This window comes from Myodes glareolus, chromosome 19, assembly GCF_982192425.1.
Source record: "Myodes glareolus chromosome 19, mMyoGla1.1, whole genome shotgun sequence".
Taxonomy (NCBI): Eukaryota; Metazoa; Chordata; class Mammalia; order Rodentia; family Cricetidae; genus Myodes; species Myodes glareolus.
In genome coordinates, this window is record NC_142044.1 from 38,680,707 (window position 1) to 38,698,981 (window position 18,275).

At 46.9% G+C, this 18,275-nt stretch overlaps 1 protein-coding gene across 5 annotated transcripts; it reads right to left on the bottom strand.

The window, feature by feature from the left end:
- Positions 1-647: 647 nt before the first annotated feature.
- On the bottom strand, positions 648-16,322 carry Znf16 (zinc finger protein 16). 5 transcript variants are annotated; one of them, XM_048454640.3, is made up of 4 exons: positions 16,224-16,322; positions 12,523-12,714; positions 4,227-4,382; positions 648-4,070 (listed from the first exon to the last, which is right to left on the bottom strand). In XM_048454640.3, the coding sequence occupies exon 4, from the start codon at positions 3,836-3,838 to the stop codon at positions 2,687-2,689; it is 1,152 nt and encodes a 383-aa protein (XP_048310597.1). In that variant the 5' UTR covers positions 3,839-4,070; positions 4,227-4,382; positions 12,523-12,714; positions 16,224-16,322; the 3' UTR covers positions 648-2,686. The 5 variants fall into 5 exon arrangements, with proteins under 5 accessions (XP_048310597.1, XP_085535297.1, XP_085535298.1 ...); XM_085679171.2 differs by adding an exon at positions 4,937-5,063 and having other exon boundaries at positions 648-4,382; XM_085679172.2 differs by having other exon boundaries at positions 648-4,382; positions 12,547-12,714.
- Positions 16,323-18,275: the final 1,953 nt, after the last annotated feature.

Below are 18,275 nucleotides of genomic sequence, written 5' to 3' on the forward strand. Positions count from 1 at the left end.
TGGAGCCTTTCTAACGAGGCATATACCCGGCACTTAGATTTTGCTTCCCCCCCTCACCCCCCGAGACAGGGTTTCTCTGTAGCTTTGGAGCCTGCCCCAGAACTAGCTCTTGTAGACCAGTCTGGTCTCGAACTCAGAGATCCACCTGCCTCTGCCTCCCGAGCGCTGGGATTAAAGGCGTGTGCCACCACCGCCTGGCTTAGGTTCTGCTTTCTAAAATACCATATTCACAACAGGGATGAGGGGTTCCAGGGGAAAGGGCTCACCGTACAACTGGGGAAAGGAACATACAGGATGAGCTTGGACTAGCCTGGAATGCCAGAAAGCAGAGGAGGGGCTAAGAGGTAACAAGATGTGCAAAGGACCCTGAAGTAGTATGAAGGAAAAGGTTTTATAGGTTAAATGTGGGACCATCTGAGTATCACAGTCCACAATGAGAATTACCGACTGGAGCTCACTAAACAAACAGGAACCAATGGACCCGTACTAAATAAACTGGCAAGTCATGGGGAAGGTGAAACTCTTCCTTTGGTAGTGGAATTAGAAGAGTCATGATGAGACACAAACAAGGCAGATACTGACGAGAAACAGACTGAGTACAGTAACTGAGAAGGAAAACAGTAACTTCACATGCAGAAACCTCCAAGTTCATTTTATCAGTTTATTTATATTTATTTTTGAGACAAGAGTCTGTGCTGGCTAGCTTTATGTCAACTTGAGACAAGCTAGAGTCAGGAGAGAAGGGAGTCTCAATTGAAAAACAAAAAGCCTCTATATGATCAGGCTATAGGCAAGCCTGCAGGACATTTTCTTAGTGATTGACATGGGAGACCCTAGCCCATTGTGGATGGGGCAACTCCTGGGTTGGTGGTTCCAGGTTCTAAAAGAAAGCAGGCTGAGCAAGCCCTGGTGAGCAAGCCAGTGAGCAGCACTCCTCTATGGCCTCCGCATCACCTGCCTCCAGGTTTCTGCTGTTTGAGTTCCTGCCCTGACTTCCTTCAGTGATGGACTTCAATGGTGGATGTGGAAGTGTAAGCCAAATAAATCCTTTTCTCCCCAACCTGCTTTTGGTCATGGTGTTTCATCATAGCAAGAGAAACCCTAACTTGGATAGCCCCACTGTTCTTAGGCAAGCTGTAGACCAGGCTAGCCTTGAACTCACAGAGATTGCCTCCCAAGTGCTGGGATTAAAGGTGTGTGCCACCACTGCCTGGCTCCTGTGACACTCTTATGTCTACCTCATAGCTGGTTTCTAGGGATCTCTCTGGGGACAGATACATTGTACTCAAGCTTTCTCCCCCTTCACAGCTCTGGGAAAATGAAGATGTTAGTGACTCGTACCGTGTGTGTGTGTGTGTGTGTGTGTGTGTGTGTGTGTGTACCCAGAAAGTGTTGGGTCTTGGGCAGACCAAATATCCAGGATCATCCTAGCATCCAGTTGGTGTGGGGTTTCAGCAGCAGATGTATGCAAGGGGGCACAATAAAGAAACTGCCCACATGTCAGCTCCAATATTAGGGGTAAGGATTTTATTGTGCATAAGAGAGAGAAAATATCCAGAGGCATCTGGAGGAGTCCAGAGCAGAGAGGAAGAGAATGCAGCTGCCTGGACACAGCTAGTGTTAGGCAGAGGGAGAGAACAGTGGAGACAGGGAGAGAGAGCGAGAGAGAGGGTGAGAGAGGGCGAGAGAGAGAGCGAGTGAGAGAGAGAGAATAGTGAGAACATCAGGAGTGGGGGAGTGTAAGAGAGCTGGTCTCTGAAGTGTAGAACAACCACTAACTGAGTAGGGATGGAGGGAGCTGGGAGCCGGGCCTTTGATCTACAGCCACAGGTACTTGTCTTTGAGAGCCATACGTCCCTGCTGCCGGAGGTAAGGGAACTGGCTCCTTCTGGCAGATGGGAAAGGGTTTTACAAGTTCCCGAGGAAGCTAGCTTTTCTCTAAGTACCGGAAGTCCTCCTATAATCCAGTGAGCTCATTTCTGATCTGGGCTGCCTGAGACGGAACAGAATGTACTCCGAAAACGATGGTGAATACATTTGTGAAAAGATGGCCTGGAAGCCTGGGGAGGATGAGGCGCGCTATGAAGAGAGCTGCTGCTGGGTCCTGCTCCTTGAGACCTGAAGCCGGAGGCCTGGGCCTGAGGCACAGCAGAGCAATGAGGAGGAGGAGGAGGCTAAGTGGACTGTAGATCTGGTTAAGGTACAGGATGGGAGGGAAAGGACGTGGAGCAACACTGCCAGAGAAGATGGCAACTGGACCCTCATGTTCAGTTGTAAACAAAATATCAGTAGTAAATACTAAATCAGAACTCATCCCCTAGGACTAAATGCTAGATGAAAGAATTACTGAGGTCCTTTCCAGCCAAAGGTCACATGACCTATTTCCGTACCTTTAGATTACAGCAATAAACTGTGAACATGGATGTCTTGTCATTTCTTCCTTCTAGCCAGCACGAGTCTGTTTTCAAACGAGAACGACAACAGAATGCAGACAGAGGTTCCGAGTTGGCAGCAACAGCAAAAGGGACCCCTGTAGGACGTTTCAAAGGAGGGCTCCAGGTTTTGTGGCAGCTGGGCATAAAAAACAGTGAGCCTGGCTTCAAGTCTAGGAAGGGGAAGGATGAAACAAGGGCCAGAAGAATCCGAGAGGAACCGAGGCTCAGCTTTCCTCCTCCCAGTCTCCAGGCTACTCCTTTGTATGAATTAACTGGTGCTTAAGCAGCTTGGACTGCTGGCTGAAAGCCTTCCCGCAAGCAGAGCAGTTATAGGGCTTCACGCCAGTGTGAAGGCTGAGGTGCTGGATGAGGACTGACTGCTGGCTGAAGGCCTTCCCACACTCGAAGCACTGATAGGGCCTCTCTCCAGTGTGGATTATCTGGTGCTGAATGAGATGTGAGCTCTGGCTGAAGCCCTTCCCACATTCAACACACGTGTAGGGCTTCTCCCCAGTGTGGACTTTCTGGTGGTGGATAAGATTGGAGCTCCGGTTGAAGGCTTTGCCACACTGGTTACATTCGTGCGGTTTTAACCCATTGTGGGTCCTCTGGTGCTGAAGGAGGGTGGAGCTCTGGCTGAAGGTTTTCCCACACTCAGTACATTCATAAGGTTTCTCTCCAGTGTGGACTCGATGGTGAAGGATGAGGTTGGAACACCGGCTGAAGGTCTTTCCACACTCGTGGCACTCATAGGGCTTGTCTCCAGTGTGCACACCTTGATGCTGAACGAGGGCTGAGCTGTGCCGGAAGGCCTTCCCACAGATGCTGCACCTGTGCGGCTTCTCGCCGGTGTGAATGAGTTGGTGCTTCCTGAGCACAGAGCTGTAACTAAAGGTTTTCCCGCACTCACTGCACACATGAGGCTTCTCTCCAGTGTGGATTCTCCGGTGCTGGATAAGGCTGGAGCTCTGGCTGAAGGCCTTCCCACAGTCTCTGCACTGGTAAGGCTTCTCCCCGGTGTGAACTCTCCGATGCTTGATGAGGTTCGAGGCGCGGCCGAATGACTTGCCACAGTCATTACACTCATAAGACTTCTTTCCGGTGTGAACCCTCTGATGCTTCTGGAGGTGTGCACTCTGGCTAAAGACTCTACCACACTCATTGCACTTGAAAGGTTTCTCACCAGTGTGAATCCTGTGGTGTTTAAGGAGGTTTGAGCTCCGCCTGAAGGCTTTCCCACACCGGTTGCACACATTCGGCTTTCCTTCAGAATGGCTTTTTTGATGTTGGATGAGGTTTGAGCTCTGCCTAAAAGTCTTTCCACATTCGCTGCATTCATAAGGTTTCTCAACCACAGGAGATTTTTGGTGTTTAAGGCTTGAGTTCTGGCTGAAGGCTTTCATATTTAGGTAAGGTTGTCAGTGGTTTTTAAGAACAGAGTTCTGACTAACGGATTTCCCACATTCTGAACACATGAAAGACTTCTCTCCAACGCTGGCTCTCTGTTGCTGAACAAGGCCAAGGTTTCCTCTGAATATTTTCCCACACCCAGTACATATGAAAGGGTTCTCAAGTGTAGGAAGCCCCTCCTGGCCAGTCAGGTCTCTGGAGTGTGGTGTGGATGTGGTCTCTCTTCTGCAGAGATTCCCTGACACACTAATGGTCTTGGGCTCAAACTGAAGTTTTTGTCAAAACCATTACAAATCAGATCTTTCTCCCCTAAGGGGCCCTTAAGGAACATGGTCACTGGTGTGCCATCTCCCTCCCAGCAGAGCTGTACCAGGCTCTCACCTCCAGAGACATTCCAGTGTCTTCCTAACACTTCATCACAGAGACCTCCAAGCTTTGGAGACTGAGAAACATCACCAGCACAGCTGTCTGGCACTGCTGCCTGTGATTTGTCAGAAACATGCTCCTGGGAATACAATGTCTCCTCAGCACTGGAATCTGAAACAAGAAATAGCAAGTCAAAGGAGACTGTGACTAGCCTCACTTCTATGGGAGAAGGAATGGGAGCAGGGAACCCAGACCTTGTGAATGGACTAGGAGAGCTCCTAGGTGATAAGGCTACATAGGCACTGAAGTCCAGCAAGAACTACCTGCTACCTGCCCTCTCTGGGACACCATACATCAAGGATGTACTTATAATTTGCCCATTGGCTCAGGACAAGATTCTGAGCATCCCTCAGCTCCCCCTTCTGTTCACACCCAGCAAATACTGTTGGCTCTATCTAAAAATAAAGTAAAATGTAGTATTATTTACTATATATTTTTATATATGACATATATTGTATATAATATTTAAAACACCATATTAAGATGAATATATTTACACAAATAATATAAGTATATTAATATATAACATAGAAAAATTTATAGAATTTATATAAATAAAATAAATACATAAAAATTTTCAAAAAGCACCCAAACCCAAGCGCTCCTCACCTTTCCCCCATGTAAAAGGAAAACCACAGGTACACACACATTTTTAAAACATTTACCGGGGCTGGAGAAATGGCTCAGCGGTTAAGAGCATTGCCTACTCTTCCGAAGGTCCTGAGTTCAATTCCCAGCAACCACATGGTGGCTCACAACCATCTGTAATGAGGTCTGGTGTCCTCTTCTGGCCTTCAGGCATACACGCAGAAAGAATATTGTATACATAATAAGTAAATAAATAAAATATTTTAAAAAATAAAACATTTACCATGTGTGCGCACGTCATGATGCACATGTGTTGGGTAGAGGACAACTTACTGGGGTCGGTTCTTTCCTTCCACCTTGTTGGCTTCAGGGATCAAATTCAGGTCACTGTGCTTGGTGGCAAAAACCCTTACCCACTAAGTCATCTTGTTTGTATTATACTGTCATACTCATTCCTGCTTTCCTCCCCAGAACACAGTCTTTTTAAAAAGATTTATTTATTCATGTATTCTACGTATATGAGTGCTGCTTCTTCATGTACCCCAGAAGAAGGAATCTGATCCCATTACAGATGGTTGCGAGACACCATATGGTTGCTGGGAATTGAACTCAGAATCTCTGGAAGAGTGGCCAAGTGCTCTTAACCACTGAGCCATTTCTCCAGCCCAGAATGCAGTCTTCTATGTGGTCAGTGTCAGCTAATGAAATGTAGACTTAGTCTCAGACTTTGCCAGCATGGAGAGGTCATACCCTGCTGCAGGTGTGGAGACGCTCATTAATCTTAATGCAATAACTGGCTCTGAGCTGTGGGACTGGCCCACCTGGAACATGCCATATGGCTCCCCCACTAGACTTGCTGGAGTCCTTTCCTAACTGGTGCACACACAATAGCTCTGGACTTTCCTATTGTCTCCTATGATGGGGGAAGGACTCCTGTTGAGCTCCACCCAGAGACATTCAGTGGTGAAAGACGCTCCTCCGTTACCCTTTGCCACTTCCACAAGCACATCTCTGTGACAAGCAGGATCTGTGTCTGGTCTGTGTATGTCGATTCCTACATGCCACTCCTGCAGATCTTACCTGTCCTCAGCCCAGCCTTCAAGAGTTCAGCCTCTGCTTGCAGCACCAGTCTATTTTTTGGCAATGTGTCATGCTGGTCACTGACACCTGTGGCTCAGTGTCAATGTGGTGGCACTTCTAGCTACAATGCATCCCTATCCTGCGTGGCGGATCAAGACTCCCTCCTATGGCACTGTCATTGAATTGGCACAGATGGTAGCCCCTTTCCTTTCCTTTCGTTCCTCTTGTCCTGGGAAATGCTATGACATATAATTTACACGGATGATGTTGCATCAGCTTCATGGGGTGTCTAGGAAACATGGTAGCCCATACTCCTGAGTCCCCAGTAAGGACTGAGGAAAGGGTGAGGGCTTCAGGGATGGCCTGGAGCTTGCTGTGCCTTTGTCTACTCGGAGTCCCTTGCCCTCCTTGAGCTGTGTGGAGAAAATAGCAGCCAGGGAAGGAAGCAGGCTGAGACAATGACAATAGCAGCCTGTAAAATGCAAGTCAGATAGTGCCCATCTGGGACTTCCAGGCTGCATGATTTGTCATAATTGGTCTTTGCTGTGTTTGTTTTGTTTTGAAGACAGCAGCTCATTTTATAGCCCTAGGCTAATCTTAAACTTACTATGTAGCCAGGTCTGGCAGTAATCCTTCTGCCTCAATCTCTCAAATGCTGGAATCACAAGGACATGCTACTTTATCCAGTTCTGCCTCCTCCTCTTATTTTTGGGACAGGGTCTCACTATGTTGCTCCAGTTGTCCTAGAACTTGCTATGTAGACCAGGCTGTCCTTGAACTACAGGAGTCTGCCTGACTCTACCTTCAAAATCAAGTCACGTGCCACCATGTCTGGCCTTAGATATTTTAAAAGACAGAGTCGTATGTAGCTCAGGCTGGCCTTAAACTTAGTATGTATTGGTGATGAACCTTCAACTCCTGATCTTTCTATTTCAGCTTCCTAAGGGCTAATCACAGGTTTGTGTCTGGCATATCAGTGCAGGTAATTTATGTTTTTTTCAAAAATATGTATTTATTTACTTCATGTGTATGTGTGTGCCTGAGTTTATGCGTGTGCACCATGTGTGTGCAGGTGCCTACAGGGGCCAGAGGAGAGCATTGGGTGCCCTGGAACTGGAGTTACAGGCACTTATGTGGGTGCTGGAAACCAAACCCTGGTGTTTTTGCCACTGAGCTATTTCTCCAGCCCCCTATATATGTTATTTTTAAAACAACCTTTAAGCACTAGGGATGTAGCTCAGTGGGAGACCACTTGTTTAGCAAGCACAGGGCCCCTTTCCATCTCAAGCATTGCAATAGAAAACTGCACGGTGTGTGTCAGGCACATAATCCTAGTACTTGGAGGCTGATGCAGGAACTGTCGCACATTCAAGGGTAAAGTGGTCTATACAGTGAGTAAAGGCAAGCCTGGGTGACAGAGTGAGACCCTGCCTTAAAGAACCAAAAATAAACCCACAAATTTCCCACAACTCTTAAAAAATCCAAGTCCAATCTCAGCTTACAGGCCACACAAATTCTGTTAGACTGACTGAGATGAAGTGTCACTGGAGGGGATCAAGAGATGTGGTGGCACACTCCTTTAACCCCAGCATCCAGGAGGCAGAAGCAGGCAGATCTGAGTTCACAGCCAGCATGGTCTAAAGGAGATACGGCAATAGGGAATGGACTTCCTATCTTGAGCCACTGTTTGGATGAGTCTTTTATTAGGAAATAAGAGTGAATCCGCACAGGTTGTGGCGGCATAAGCCTTTAATACCAGCACTGGGAGGCAGAGACAGGTGAATCTGTGAGCAAGGACAACTGATTTTCACAGAGTATTTCAGGACAGCCAGAGCTACAGAGTGAGACCCTGTCTTAAAACAAAACAGTAAAATAAGCAAACAAATAGTAAATCCACGATACTAGCCATGGTGACGCACACCTTTAAACTCAGCACTCAGGAGGTGGAGGCAGGAGGATTTCTACATAGGGAATCCCAAGTCAGCCAAGGAAACAGACAAACAAGCAAAACAACCAAGAGTATGGTAGATTTTACTCATTTATTTAGACAGGGTCTCACTATGTGGCTTTGACTGGCATCAAACTCACTAAGACCAGCTGACCTTGAACTCGGACATCCACCCCTGCCTCTGCCTCTTGCATGCTGGGATTTTAAAGTATGTGTCATTATGTCCAACTAACTTTTTTTTTTTTAAAGTAAAGTTTGGGCTCAAAGACAAAGATCTAAAAGCAAATAGTTGCCTGACCCATCCAAACTGTATTTGTGAGATTTTTAAAATGTGTGTGTGTGGGGGGGGCATTTTGCCTGCATATCTATCGTGCATCACATGTGTGGCATGCCTGAGCGGTCAGAAGAGGATGTTGGATCCCTTCGAACTGGAGTTACAGATGGATTTTAGCTGTCATGTGGGTGCTGGGAATTGAAGCTAGGTATACAAGTCGTCAGTGCTCTTAACCACTGAGCCATATCCTCAGCCCTGTAAACTATTTGTTTTCATATCTTCTAGGACAAGACATGCCCTTTGGGAGGAAACACCTACATGATTAATGCAAATATCTTAGAGTCCTGGTCACAATCCTACTCTTGGAATCCTACTCTATGTTGCTTATAGCAGAAACCTCAGTGCCTTGATAACCTGCTGTACAGATTCAAGAAATACCTCATGCTCAAGTGGAGGTTTCATTGGTTTCCCACCTTCTATAATGACATGTTTCTCTCTTTTCTTTTCTTTTTTTCCTTTCTTCTTCTTTTTTTCTTTTCCTGACGGGGTTTTCCTGGCTATCCTGGAACTCGCTCTGTAGACCAGGTTGTCCTAGAACTCAGAGATCTGCCTGCCTCTGCCTCCTGAGTGTGGTGTGCAACACCACCAGAAGACACTCCAGTGGCACTGAACATTTGGTGTTGTGCAACCAACAACTGGCTAGTTTTCTCTTCTCTTCCTCTCTCCCTCTTTTTAGACAGGGTCTCACTTTGTAGCCCTAGCAGGCCTGGAACTCACTATGTAGACCTCACTGGCCTCAAACTCACAGAGATCTATATGCCTGTGCCCTCCACCTCTGCCCCTGTGCTGGGATTAAAAGTGCATCACTACACACAGTCAGCTTTATTTCTAAAATATTCCCATCACTCCAAAGTAAAAACTTCCCTGGCACATATGGGTGCATGTTTCTCTAGTCCCAGCCACTTGGGGAGTTGAAGCAGACACTTGAGTTTAGGTGTTAGTTGAGGTTACCATTGACAGGCATGTAGCTAAACCCTGAGTTAATCCCTCTTTGCTTCCCCACAAAACTAGGTCCAGTAAGGAGTTTATTCCCATTTCTTTCTGCCTCCAGGGTCCGACAATGATCAACCTATGTCTCTCTCCCTGACAACTATCAAGTTATGTCTCTATGGGTTTACCTATTCTGTACTTTTCCTAAAAATGTCATCATACAATATACATCTTGAGGGCTGGAGAGATGGCTCAGAGGTTAAGGATGCTGACTGCTTTTCCAGAGGTCCTGAGTTCAATTCCCAGCAACCACATGGTAGCTCACAAACATCTACAATGAGATCTGGTGCCTTCTTCTGGCATGCATTCACATATGGAGGCAGAACACTGTATTGTATACATAATAAATAAATAAAAATCTTTAAACAAAAAACAAAAAACAAAAAAAAATATACATCTTGAGTTCTTTCATGTGGCATACTGATTTAGAGATATATACACTTTATTGAGTATATGAGAACTACACTCCTTTTTATGACTGAACTGTATTCCATTGTATGTACAGTAATCCATCCATCTTTCCGTCTACTGCTATCAGCTGGTCTGCTTGCAGCTTTGGTTACGGACACTATGCTGTGATGATGGACACACACAGATTCTCTGACTATGAGGAGGTTATGTTATTGACATGACAAGGCATCTTTTCCCGTAACTGCATTTTGTCTACCAGGTGAACTTGGCATATATTCCAAGCCTACAGGACAAAGCTGTTAAGACTGTGGCATATGATAAATACTTAAGATTGCTTCTTAACTAAGTTAGACATGTTAGCAGTGTTTTCCAAAGGTTAGATACATTTTGGTGGGTCTACCATACTGAAGAGGTCTGCATCAATGACACACTTTCTGAGTATTATTTTCCAAGTGTTATCTGCAGGGCAGCTAGGTTTTGTCTAAGGGTTTGTCTATATAGACTGAGGTGACCATAGATAAATAAAACTTTGTGTTTATCTGTGAGTGACACTGGTGGGTTTCCTGTTAAACTATCCTTCCATTCCTGATCTAAATCCACATGGTCATAGAGTATGCTTTGAATACACTACTCAGTTTGGCTTGTCATTATTTTGTTGAGTTTTGTATTTCTAACCGTTAGGAATACTAGCTTCTAAGTTTTTCTTATTTCCTTTAAAGAATGGTGCAGGGGATTGACTCAAAGGCCCTATGCATACTAGTAATGAGATTTACCACTGAGCCATAGCCTTAAAAAAAAAATGTTTGGCTGCTGGCTAGGCGTGGTGATTCACGCCTTTAATCCCAGAACTTGGGTGGATCTCTATGAGTTCAAGGCCAGCCTGGTCTACAGAGCTAGTTTCAGGACATCTAGGGCTACACAGAGAAACCCTGCTTCAAACAAACAAACCCCTATCATGTGTTGTTCTGTGTGTGGACGTGCATGGTATATGGGTACACACAGTTCCCGGTGGAGGCCAGGGGACAAGTTAGTGGGGTTGGTTCCTCTTCTCCTTCACATGGGTTGGAGAATGGAACTCAGCTTGGTAGGCTTGCATGGTGTACCATGATTAATAAAAACCCAGAGACAGAAATTGAGGTGAAGCCCCAAAACAAGAAAAGCAAAGCGAAAGTCACTAGAGAATTCTTACCCTTACCAAGGCTGTCTGCTTAGACTCAAACTCATAGAGACCTTCCTGCCTCTGTCTCCTTAGTACTTGGACTGAAGGCATTCAACATTAATCCTGGCAAGGTTTACTTTACTGTTCTCAATTGTGGAAGATTACCATAATCTATTTACCCAAACTATTTTTACAAGGGCTATTCCTCATCATGTATATTGTGACCACAAGTGTCATCCTCAGACTCTGTGGGCAGATTTTTTCTTTTTTTGCATTTGCTAGGCACTGAATCTAGTGCCTTACATGTACTAGGCAAACATTACCACTGAATTTCATCACTAGCTCTCAGCTAGTGTTTCAACCAAGATTTCCTTAAACATCAAGAACCAAAGTAATACAAAACTTCCCTGGTCTGTAAATTGGCTCTGCCCAGAAGTACTTCTTTGACATTATTTTTTGTTTGCTTGTTTGGTTGGTAGGTTTTATTTCATTTTTAGAGATACAGGGTTTCTCTATGTAGTCCCTGCAGTCCTGGACCGCACTCTATAGACCAGGCTGGCCTCGAACTCACAGAGATCCGCCTGCCTCTGCCTCCTGAGTGCTGGGATTAAAGGTGTGTGCTGTCACCACCACCTAGCTCTGTGATATCATGACAATGACTTCTCAGTCCCTGTGTAAACTCAGATGTGCTGAAGCTGAAACTGATGGTCTTCATAGGTCTTTTCTGGGCTCTTGCCCTATGCTGGGCATGGCTGTGGTTTTCTAAATTCCCCAACTGTGCCTCTGAATTCTCTCACTTCTCCCAAGAAAGTATATTCCAGCCTATCTTTCATGGTTGTTGGCAGCTGACTATACATTAACCATAAATGATAAGCCAGGTGGTTTCCTTTAGAATTATAGTATTTTAGGGAGCGGTGCTGGTATATGCATTTAATCCCAACACTAGGGAGGCAGAGGCAGATGGATCTCTGATTGGAAGCCAGCCTGGTCTACAGAATGAGTTCCAGGATAACTGGGGCTACATAGAGAAACCCTGTCTAGAAAAACCAAAAGAAGTACTACCTAGGCTGTAGCCCTAGCACAAGGCACCACTTGCCATAGCTAAACGAAGGCCTAATCCATCAGCGTCCATGCAGTTCTGGGAAAGTCTCAAAAGTACTACCTAGCTTTTTAGCTTCTGTAGTGCTGCTTCTGGTTGACTGTTTTTGCTAACTGAAGTATGCCAACCCAGAACAAGGCTTTTGTGCTTAAAACTTCATCCTGAGAAAGGTTCAGTGCTACCCTGTGATCCCAGACACCCAGTAGTCACTGGCCAGCTAATTAAGATTTTCTATTGGCTTAAATTCATATCTGAGCCATCTTCTTTGGTGGACACCCCATCACAGTGTTCACTTAAAAAAACTATTTGCTATTAGACTAGATCAAGGGAAGCGAATGCTGAGGAGCCATCCGGCTTACTGCTTACACAGGCGAGTGGGGAAGGACTCTGAGTGGGGACAACAGGGCAATGTGAAGGTAACCAGAAGGCAAGATAATCACAAGGTACAAAGCTGTTACCAGCCTAGTCACAGGGTCAGGCCTGTAGGCAAAGCCAAAGGTGTCCCACTCAGGGTGCAAGGGGCGAGATGTCAGTTCTCACTTGCCTTTTGAGTCTATGCATGAAGCATAACACAGGCAACTCCTTCTTAAAGGCAAGCTTAGGGTGATGTGGCCCTCATCATTCCCGAATAAGGATACCTACCAGTGGGGAGTCAGTTCCTAGTACCTGGCCTCCTGATGGTGAGGGAGGATGGTTTTCCACTCAATAGTGGGGCCCAGAGACTGAAGATTCAAGTGGGAGTATCACTTGTACAGGCCTGCGCTGCAGGAGTCCACGGAGGTGGTCCTGGGCTTCACCTCTCTGCCTCCTTGAGGTGCCCTCTGAGGCTGGAACCTGAAGACCAGAGAGGACACAGTAAGGGTACACAGGAGCCCATACCAGGGATCCATCACTCTACAAGACAGACATCTTCCTCTACCTTAGAGTAGAGGTGTGCAGAATAGGCATGCTGATCCCCAAGGCAGAGTGCGCCCCTGGTGCCCAGCAAGCATCTCACTGAAGGGTCCAGGCTACCATAAAGAGGGGAGCAGCCCTGACAAGGTCTTCTCACTCCTGGCTCCTGACACTCAACCCTATGAAGTTAGCGTGCAGGACAACCTACGGTGAGGAAGCAGCAGCCCTAACTGTTTGAAAGCCAAGGGCAGCAGGCAGTGTGGACCCAGCAGCCATTGTGCTCAGTGCTTGCCATCTTAGTAGTCAAGTCTGAGAGGCACGCGGCAGCAGTCATAACGGGTACCCGTTTCTACCCTTGATGCCCTCTCCCGCTGCAGCACCAGCCACTTGTCCAGGCTGTGTTTCCTTTTCCCTTGGTGTCCCAGGGTTCACTTCTGTACCTATTTTAAAGAACTTAGTGATTTTATCTGGCCCCAAGGAAGCAAAACCCTGTGAAGCCTCTTAAACTCAGCTCATCTCCAGTCTTTACTACTCAGACAGGACACTCTTACCTAGAGGCTCCTGAGCTCTTCACGGAGATGAGTTGCTAATTGCCCCTAACTCCTTTCTACTCAGGCTTTGCCCCAGGGGGCACGAGGGGCCTGCCATTCTCTGGTCCTTCCAACACTGCATCCCAACTCTTCATCTCCAGAGTAGAAAAAAGGCAGGAAACCCTCCTAATGCTGTGACCCTTTAATACAGTTCCTCATGTTGTAGTGACCCCCAACTATAAAATTATTGCATTGCTACTTCACAACTGCAATTTTGCTATGAATTTTGTTATGAATCACAATGTAACTATCTGATACGCAACCCCAAAGGGGCTGACCCACAGGTTGAGAACCACTGCTCTGGTAGATACTACCCACCAGCCTATGAACTTTTCCTCAAGGGTAACCACGCCCCCACCCTTTTTTAAAAAGAGTGTTTCCCTAGCTGGGAATGGTGGTGTAAGCACTTGGGAGGCAGAGGCAGGTGAATTCCTAAGTTTGAGGCCAGCCTGCTCTACAGAGCAAGTTGCAAGATAGCCAGGGATACACAGAGAAATCCTGTCTTGGAAAGAAAACAAGAAATAAAATAAAAATAAAAAGACTGTTTAATGCACATCAACTATATTGTTTGTTTCTCGGGGTGACAGAGAAGGGAACACTGTTCTTTCACTGGGATAAAAGGTCATAGTAAATGTGTCAGTGAGACCTGCCAGCTGAGGAGTGGAGAGGCATTTAAGCTAGGAGTCCGAGAGGAGCATTTTAACTAGGAAGAGGAGTGGGGCATTTGAACCAGGCGTAGGAGACAGGAATTTGAACTAGGAGTAAGAGCGGGCTTTTTTCTTTTCTTTGATTTTCGAGACAGGGTTTCTCTGCAGTTTTTGTGCCTGTCCTGAAGCTAGCTCTTGTATACCAGGCTGGCCTCGAACTCACAGAGATCCGCCTGCCTCTGCCTCCCGAGTACTGGAATTAAAGGCGTGCGCCACCACCGCCCGGCAAGAGGGGCATTTGAAAGAGGATCAGGAGAGGGGCATTTGAACTAGTTAGTAAAGCAGGTCTTACCGAACAGGCGACCTAAAGATGAAGAAGAGAATCAGTGGTAGAAGTGAAGGAAGTGGGGAGTGTAGAGGCACACAGGCCAGGTCCTAGAAGTGCTGAGACATTGGGGTGGGCAGAAAAGCCAGGAAGTAGAGCACACCCTGGAGGTACTCCACTAGGTCCCACAGGCCTGCATCCTGAAATGTAGGTTCTGCCACACAGATCTACAGGGCTAACGGTGCTTAGAGGGCAACACAGGCACGCCCCACCCTGCCCACACCCTGTACTGGACAAGCTGTCCAAATGCAGAGCCAATGGGCTCTTCTTTCTGCTTCCCCCAGGAAAGGGGTGCTCTGCTGGGTTTCAGGACAAGAGAAAGCTGAGGAGGCTATCAGGAGGCAACAGCAGGGTCACCTGTGGAGTGACGTATCATGAAGACGGTCTACAGAGGAGCTAAGCAATGGCTTCTCTGAAGAAGAGAGGCGGGAGGATGGTGCAAGGAGCAGCGGTGGGATGCTGAGAAGGAAGAAGGGCTGGACATTGCTGGAGTGAGGTCAGACAGCAAGTTTAAGGACAGAGCTCAGAGGGATGGCCAGTGGGGACAGACGCAAAGAGGCCTTGGCTGCCTGATGAAATACGGCATACTTCATATTTCTGTACCAGGAGAAGAAGAACAAAACCTCTTGTGATGGTTTGAATGAGAAATGTGTCCCCCAGGCTTGGTTTGAAAACACTTGGTCTTTGGCGGCACTGTTTGGAGAGGTTTGGGGGGGTGAAGCCTTGCTGGAGGAGGCCCATCACTGGGGAATAGGCGGACTATACGTCTCCTTATTCCACGTCCAGTTCATGCCTTGGCTTTGTGCTTGCATTTGAGGATGTGAGTTCTCAGCTTCATGCTCTGGTTGCCAAGCCTGATACGTGCTGCTATGTTTCCCTGCCAGGATGGGCCTTTTATTTCTCTGGAACGGCAAGCCAAAATAAATTCCTCCTTACATAAGCGGCTTTGGCCATGGTGTTTATCACAGGAGCAGAGAAGTAATGAGCAAACTCCCCGTCCTGGTTTCTATACACTTCTCGATCCTTTTTGTTATCAAGTATACCAAAGGGTGCACTTGCTTTAATTATCTCATCCAGCAGTCATATACTTAATCTGTGGTAGGCCATGCCTTAATCCTTGGGACCTGTAGATACAACTCCACCACATGGTATGAGAGCCTTCGCAGGAGGAGTTAGGATTATGGACAGGATGACCCTTGTGGGCTCAATCTAATCACACTAACGTGTAAACGCCCTGAAAAATCAATGCTAGTCCCCAGATGTGCAGCCATGTTAGGAATCTCCAGGAATTACGCGGCTGCTCTTGCCAGAACGCACCAAAGAAATACAAACCTCTGTGTAGCACCCGTAAAGCAATCGATCTTGCCAATGGCTTGAATAAACTTGGAAGCAAATTTTCCTGGCGAAAGGCTGAGCTAAGTGAAAGACCCACTAGCACACTACCTCAGCAGGACTCCCCCCTTGCCCCCGCCCCAGAAGAAACATAACAGCTATAAAATCCTTTCTTCTCGGAACCGGCTCCACCGATCGATCCACCACCGTTGGGCACCAAGGACAGAAAACCTGGCTTGAAGCTAAACCAACGCACCCCCGGGCTGTGTTCTTCTGTAACGTTTACTGAGTTCCCAAGTCCGGAGCATCTTCCTTGCACACCTGTCAAGTCCCTCCCGCGACCCAGCTCCATCACGATCCCTCACACACCTCCTCACAAACCCTCCCACGCCGCCTCTGCCCCAGCTCGAACCAGCCCCGCCATCCGCCGCCGCGATACTGGGGACAGCAGGTGACGGTTCCCAAGCCGAGGCTTCGCCTAGCGAATTAACTCACCGTGGGAGTCGCGCTGGGCACCGTGCTTGCCCATATCAACCGCAACCGACCCTCCAAATCCCGCCCGACTTCCGGCCGCGGCCCCGCCCCGTGCCCCTCCGTATGGCCGCTCTAGACCCAGGAAAGTCTGGCGACTCTGGCGACTCGATGGTTCAAAGCTATACCCTGTGAACACGTCCGGCGTCCCTTACTGATACAGCGGTTCTAAAGGACCTGAGCACACAACGAAATTCAACTTAGTAAGAGGATACTGTCAGAAGCATGGCAAGAACTAAAGATAACGGAATAATGGGAGATTTTAATTCAAAGGCTCCAAGAATTAGGATGGATTGTAGCTTGATTTTAAAGTAACATAGCTGGGGTGTAGCTCAGTGGCGGAGCGACTACCTGTGTGTGCCAGGCCACAGTTTCAGTGTCTCACACTGGAAATTGAAACGTAAACACGTAAGAACGAACCAACAATTTGACAGGTGAGTGAAAAAAACATACCAAATTCCGTAAGCAGGTAGTAGTTTATTGTTTTGTAGAGGTGTTCATAGACCATTTACAAAAACTGATTATATGCTCGTTTTATAGGTATATTAGACAAAAATTGTTACTCTATAAAAAAAGATCTATTGGGATTTCAAAAATACTGACTAAATAATCTTATAAAAATTTCCTGGAAAATCACAGACTATAAAGTGAAGAAGAGTAAACAAAGGGGCTGGAGACACAGCTGAGCACTTACGGGCACTGGCTGCTCTTCCAGGGTATTGGAGGTTTTATTCCTAACACCCACATGGCTGTTCACAACTGTCTGTAAATCCAGTCCCAGCAGATCTACAGCGCTGGCCTCCCTGGGCACCAGGCACACAAGTCCTGAGTAGACACACATGCATACAAAACGTGAAATAAAAAAAATCAAAAAGTAAACACTTAGGCCAAGTGGGCAAGTGGTGCACATCTTTAATCCTAGCACTAGCACTCAGAAAGCAGAGGCAGGCAGATCTCTGTGAGTTGGAGACCAGCCTGGTCTGCAGAGTGAGTTCTAGGACAGCCAGGACTGTTACACAGGGAAACCCTGTCTCAGAAAACCAACAAAAAAGGAAAGACTTCATTCTCAAATGTGTACTCTACAATTATTTTTATTTATAAAGACAAACATATTTATCCTAAGCTAGTATTTTTTGACTAGCAACAACAAACACACACACACACACACTGAGACATTCTCTCTCAACTCATGCATTCGCGTATGTATGTATAGTGTGTCTGGATGGAGCTCAGTTGGTAGAATGCATACCCAGGATGCACAAAGCTTTCTCTTGGTTAGATCTCCAGAATTCATAAACTCACTTGTATGTAATCCTAGCATCAAAGAGGTGGAGGCAGGAGGATCAAAAAAAGATCAGAAGTTCAAGGTTACCCTCAGGACGTGAGACCCTGTCTCAAATCGTTCAGTCAGAGGCTGGGGAACTAACTCTATATGGGTAAGGTGCAGACACGAGACCCTGCAGTGGCTCCCAGAACCTATGGGGTTTAGTGCCATGCTTGTAATCTCAGTGTTAGGAGAGGTAGAGACTAGTGTACTCGAGGCTTGCTGGCAAGCCGACCTAGCCTACATCCAAGTAAGAAACCCTGTCTCAAAAATCAAGGTGGGTGGTGTGACATGGCTCAGTGGGTGAAGGCACCCGCTGCCATGTCAGAGGACTCAAGTTCGAGGCCTGGGATCCACATGGTGGAAAGGACTGACTCCCTACAATCTTCCTGTGACCTCTACCTGTGCGCCATGGTATATATGAGCGTACACACACACACATTCCGCACACACACTCACAAATTCATTTAAAAAAGAGTAAAAATGTAGTTTGTGGTGGTTTGAAAGAAAATGGTCCCCAAAGGGAAGGGCACCATTAGGAGGTGTAGCCTTGTTGGAGGTAGTATGTCACTGTGGGGGCGGGCTTTGAGGTCTCTTTTGCTCAAGCTTCACTTAGTGTGATAGTCAAGTTGACTTCCTGTTGCCGGCAAGATGTAACATTCTCAGCTCCAGCACCACATCTGCCCGCACGC

Excerpts from the sequence above, each read along its gene's own strand:
- Znf16 (XM_085679172.2), bottom strand. The coding sequence starts at position 3,838 with ATGAAAGCCTTCAGCCAGAACTCAAGCCTTAAACACCAAAAATCTCCT.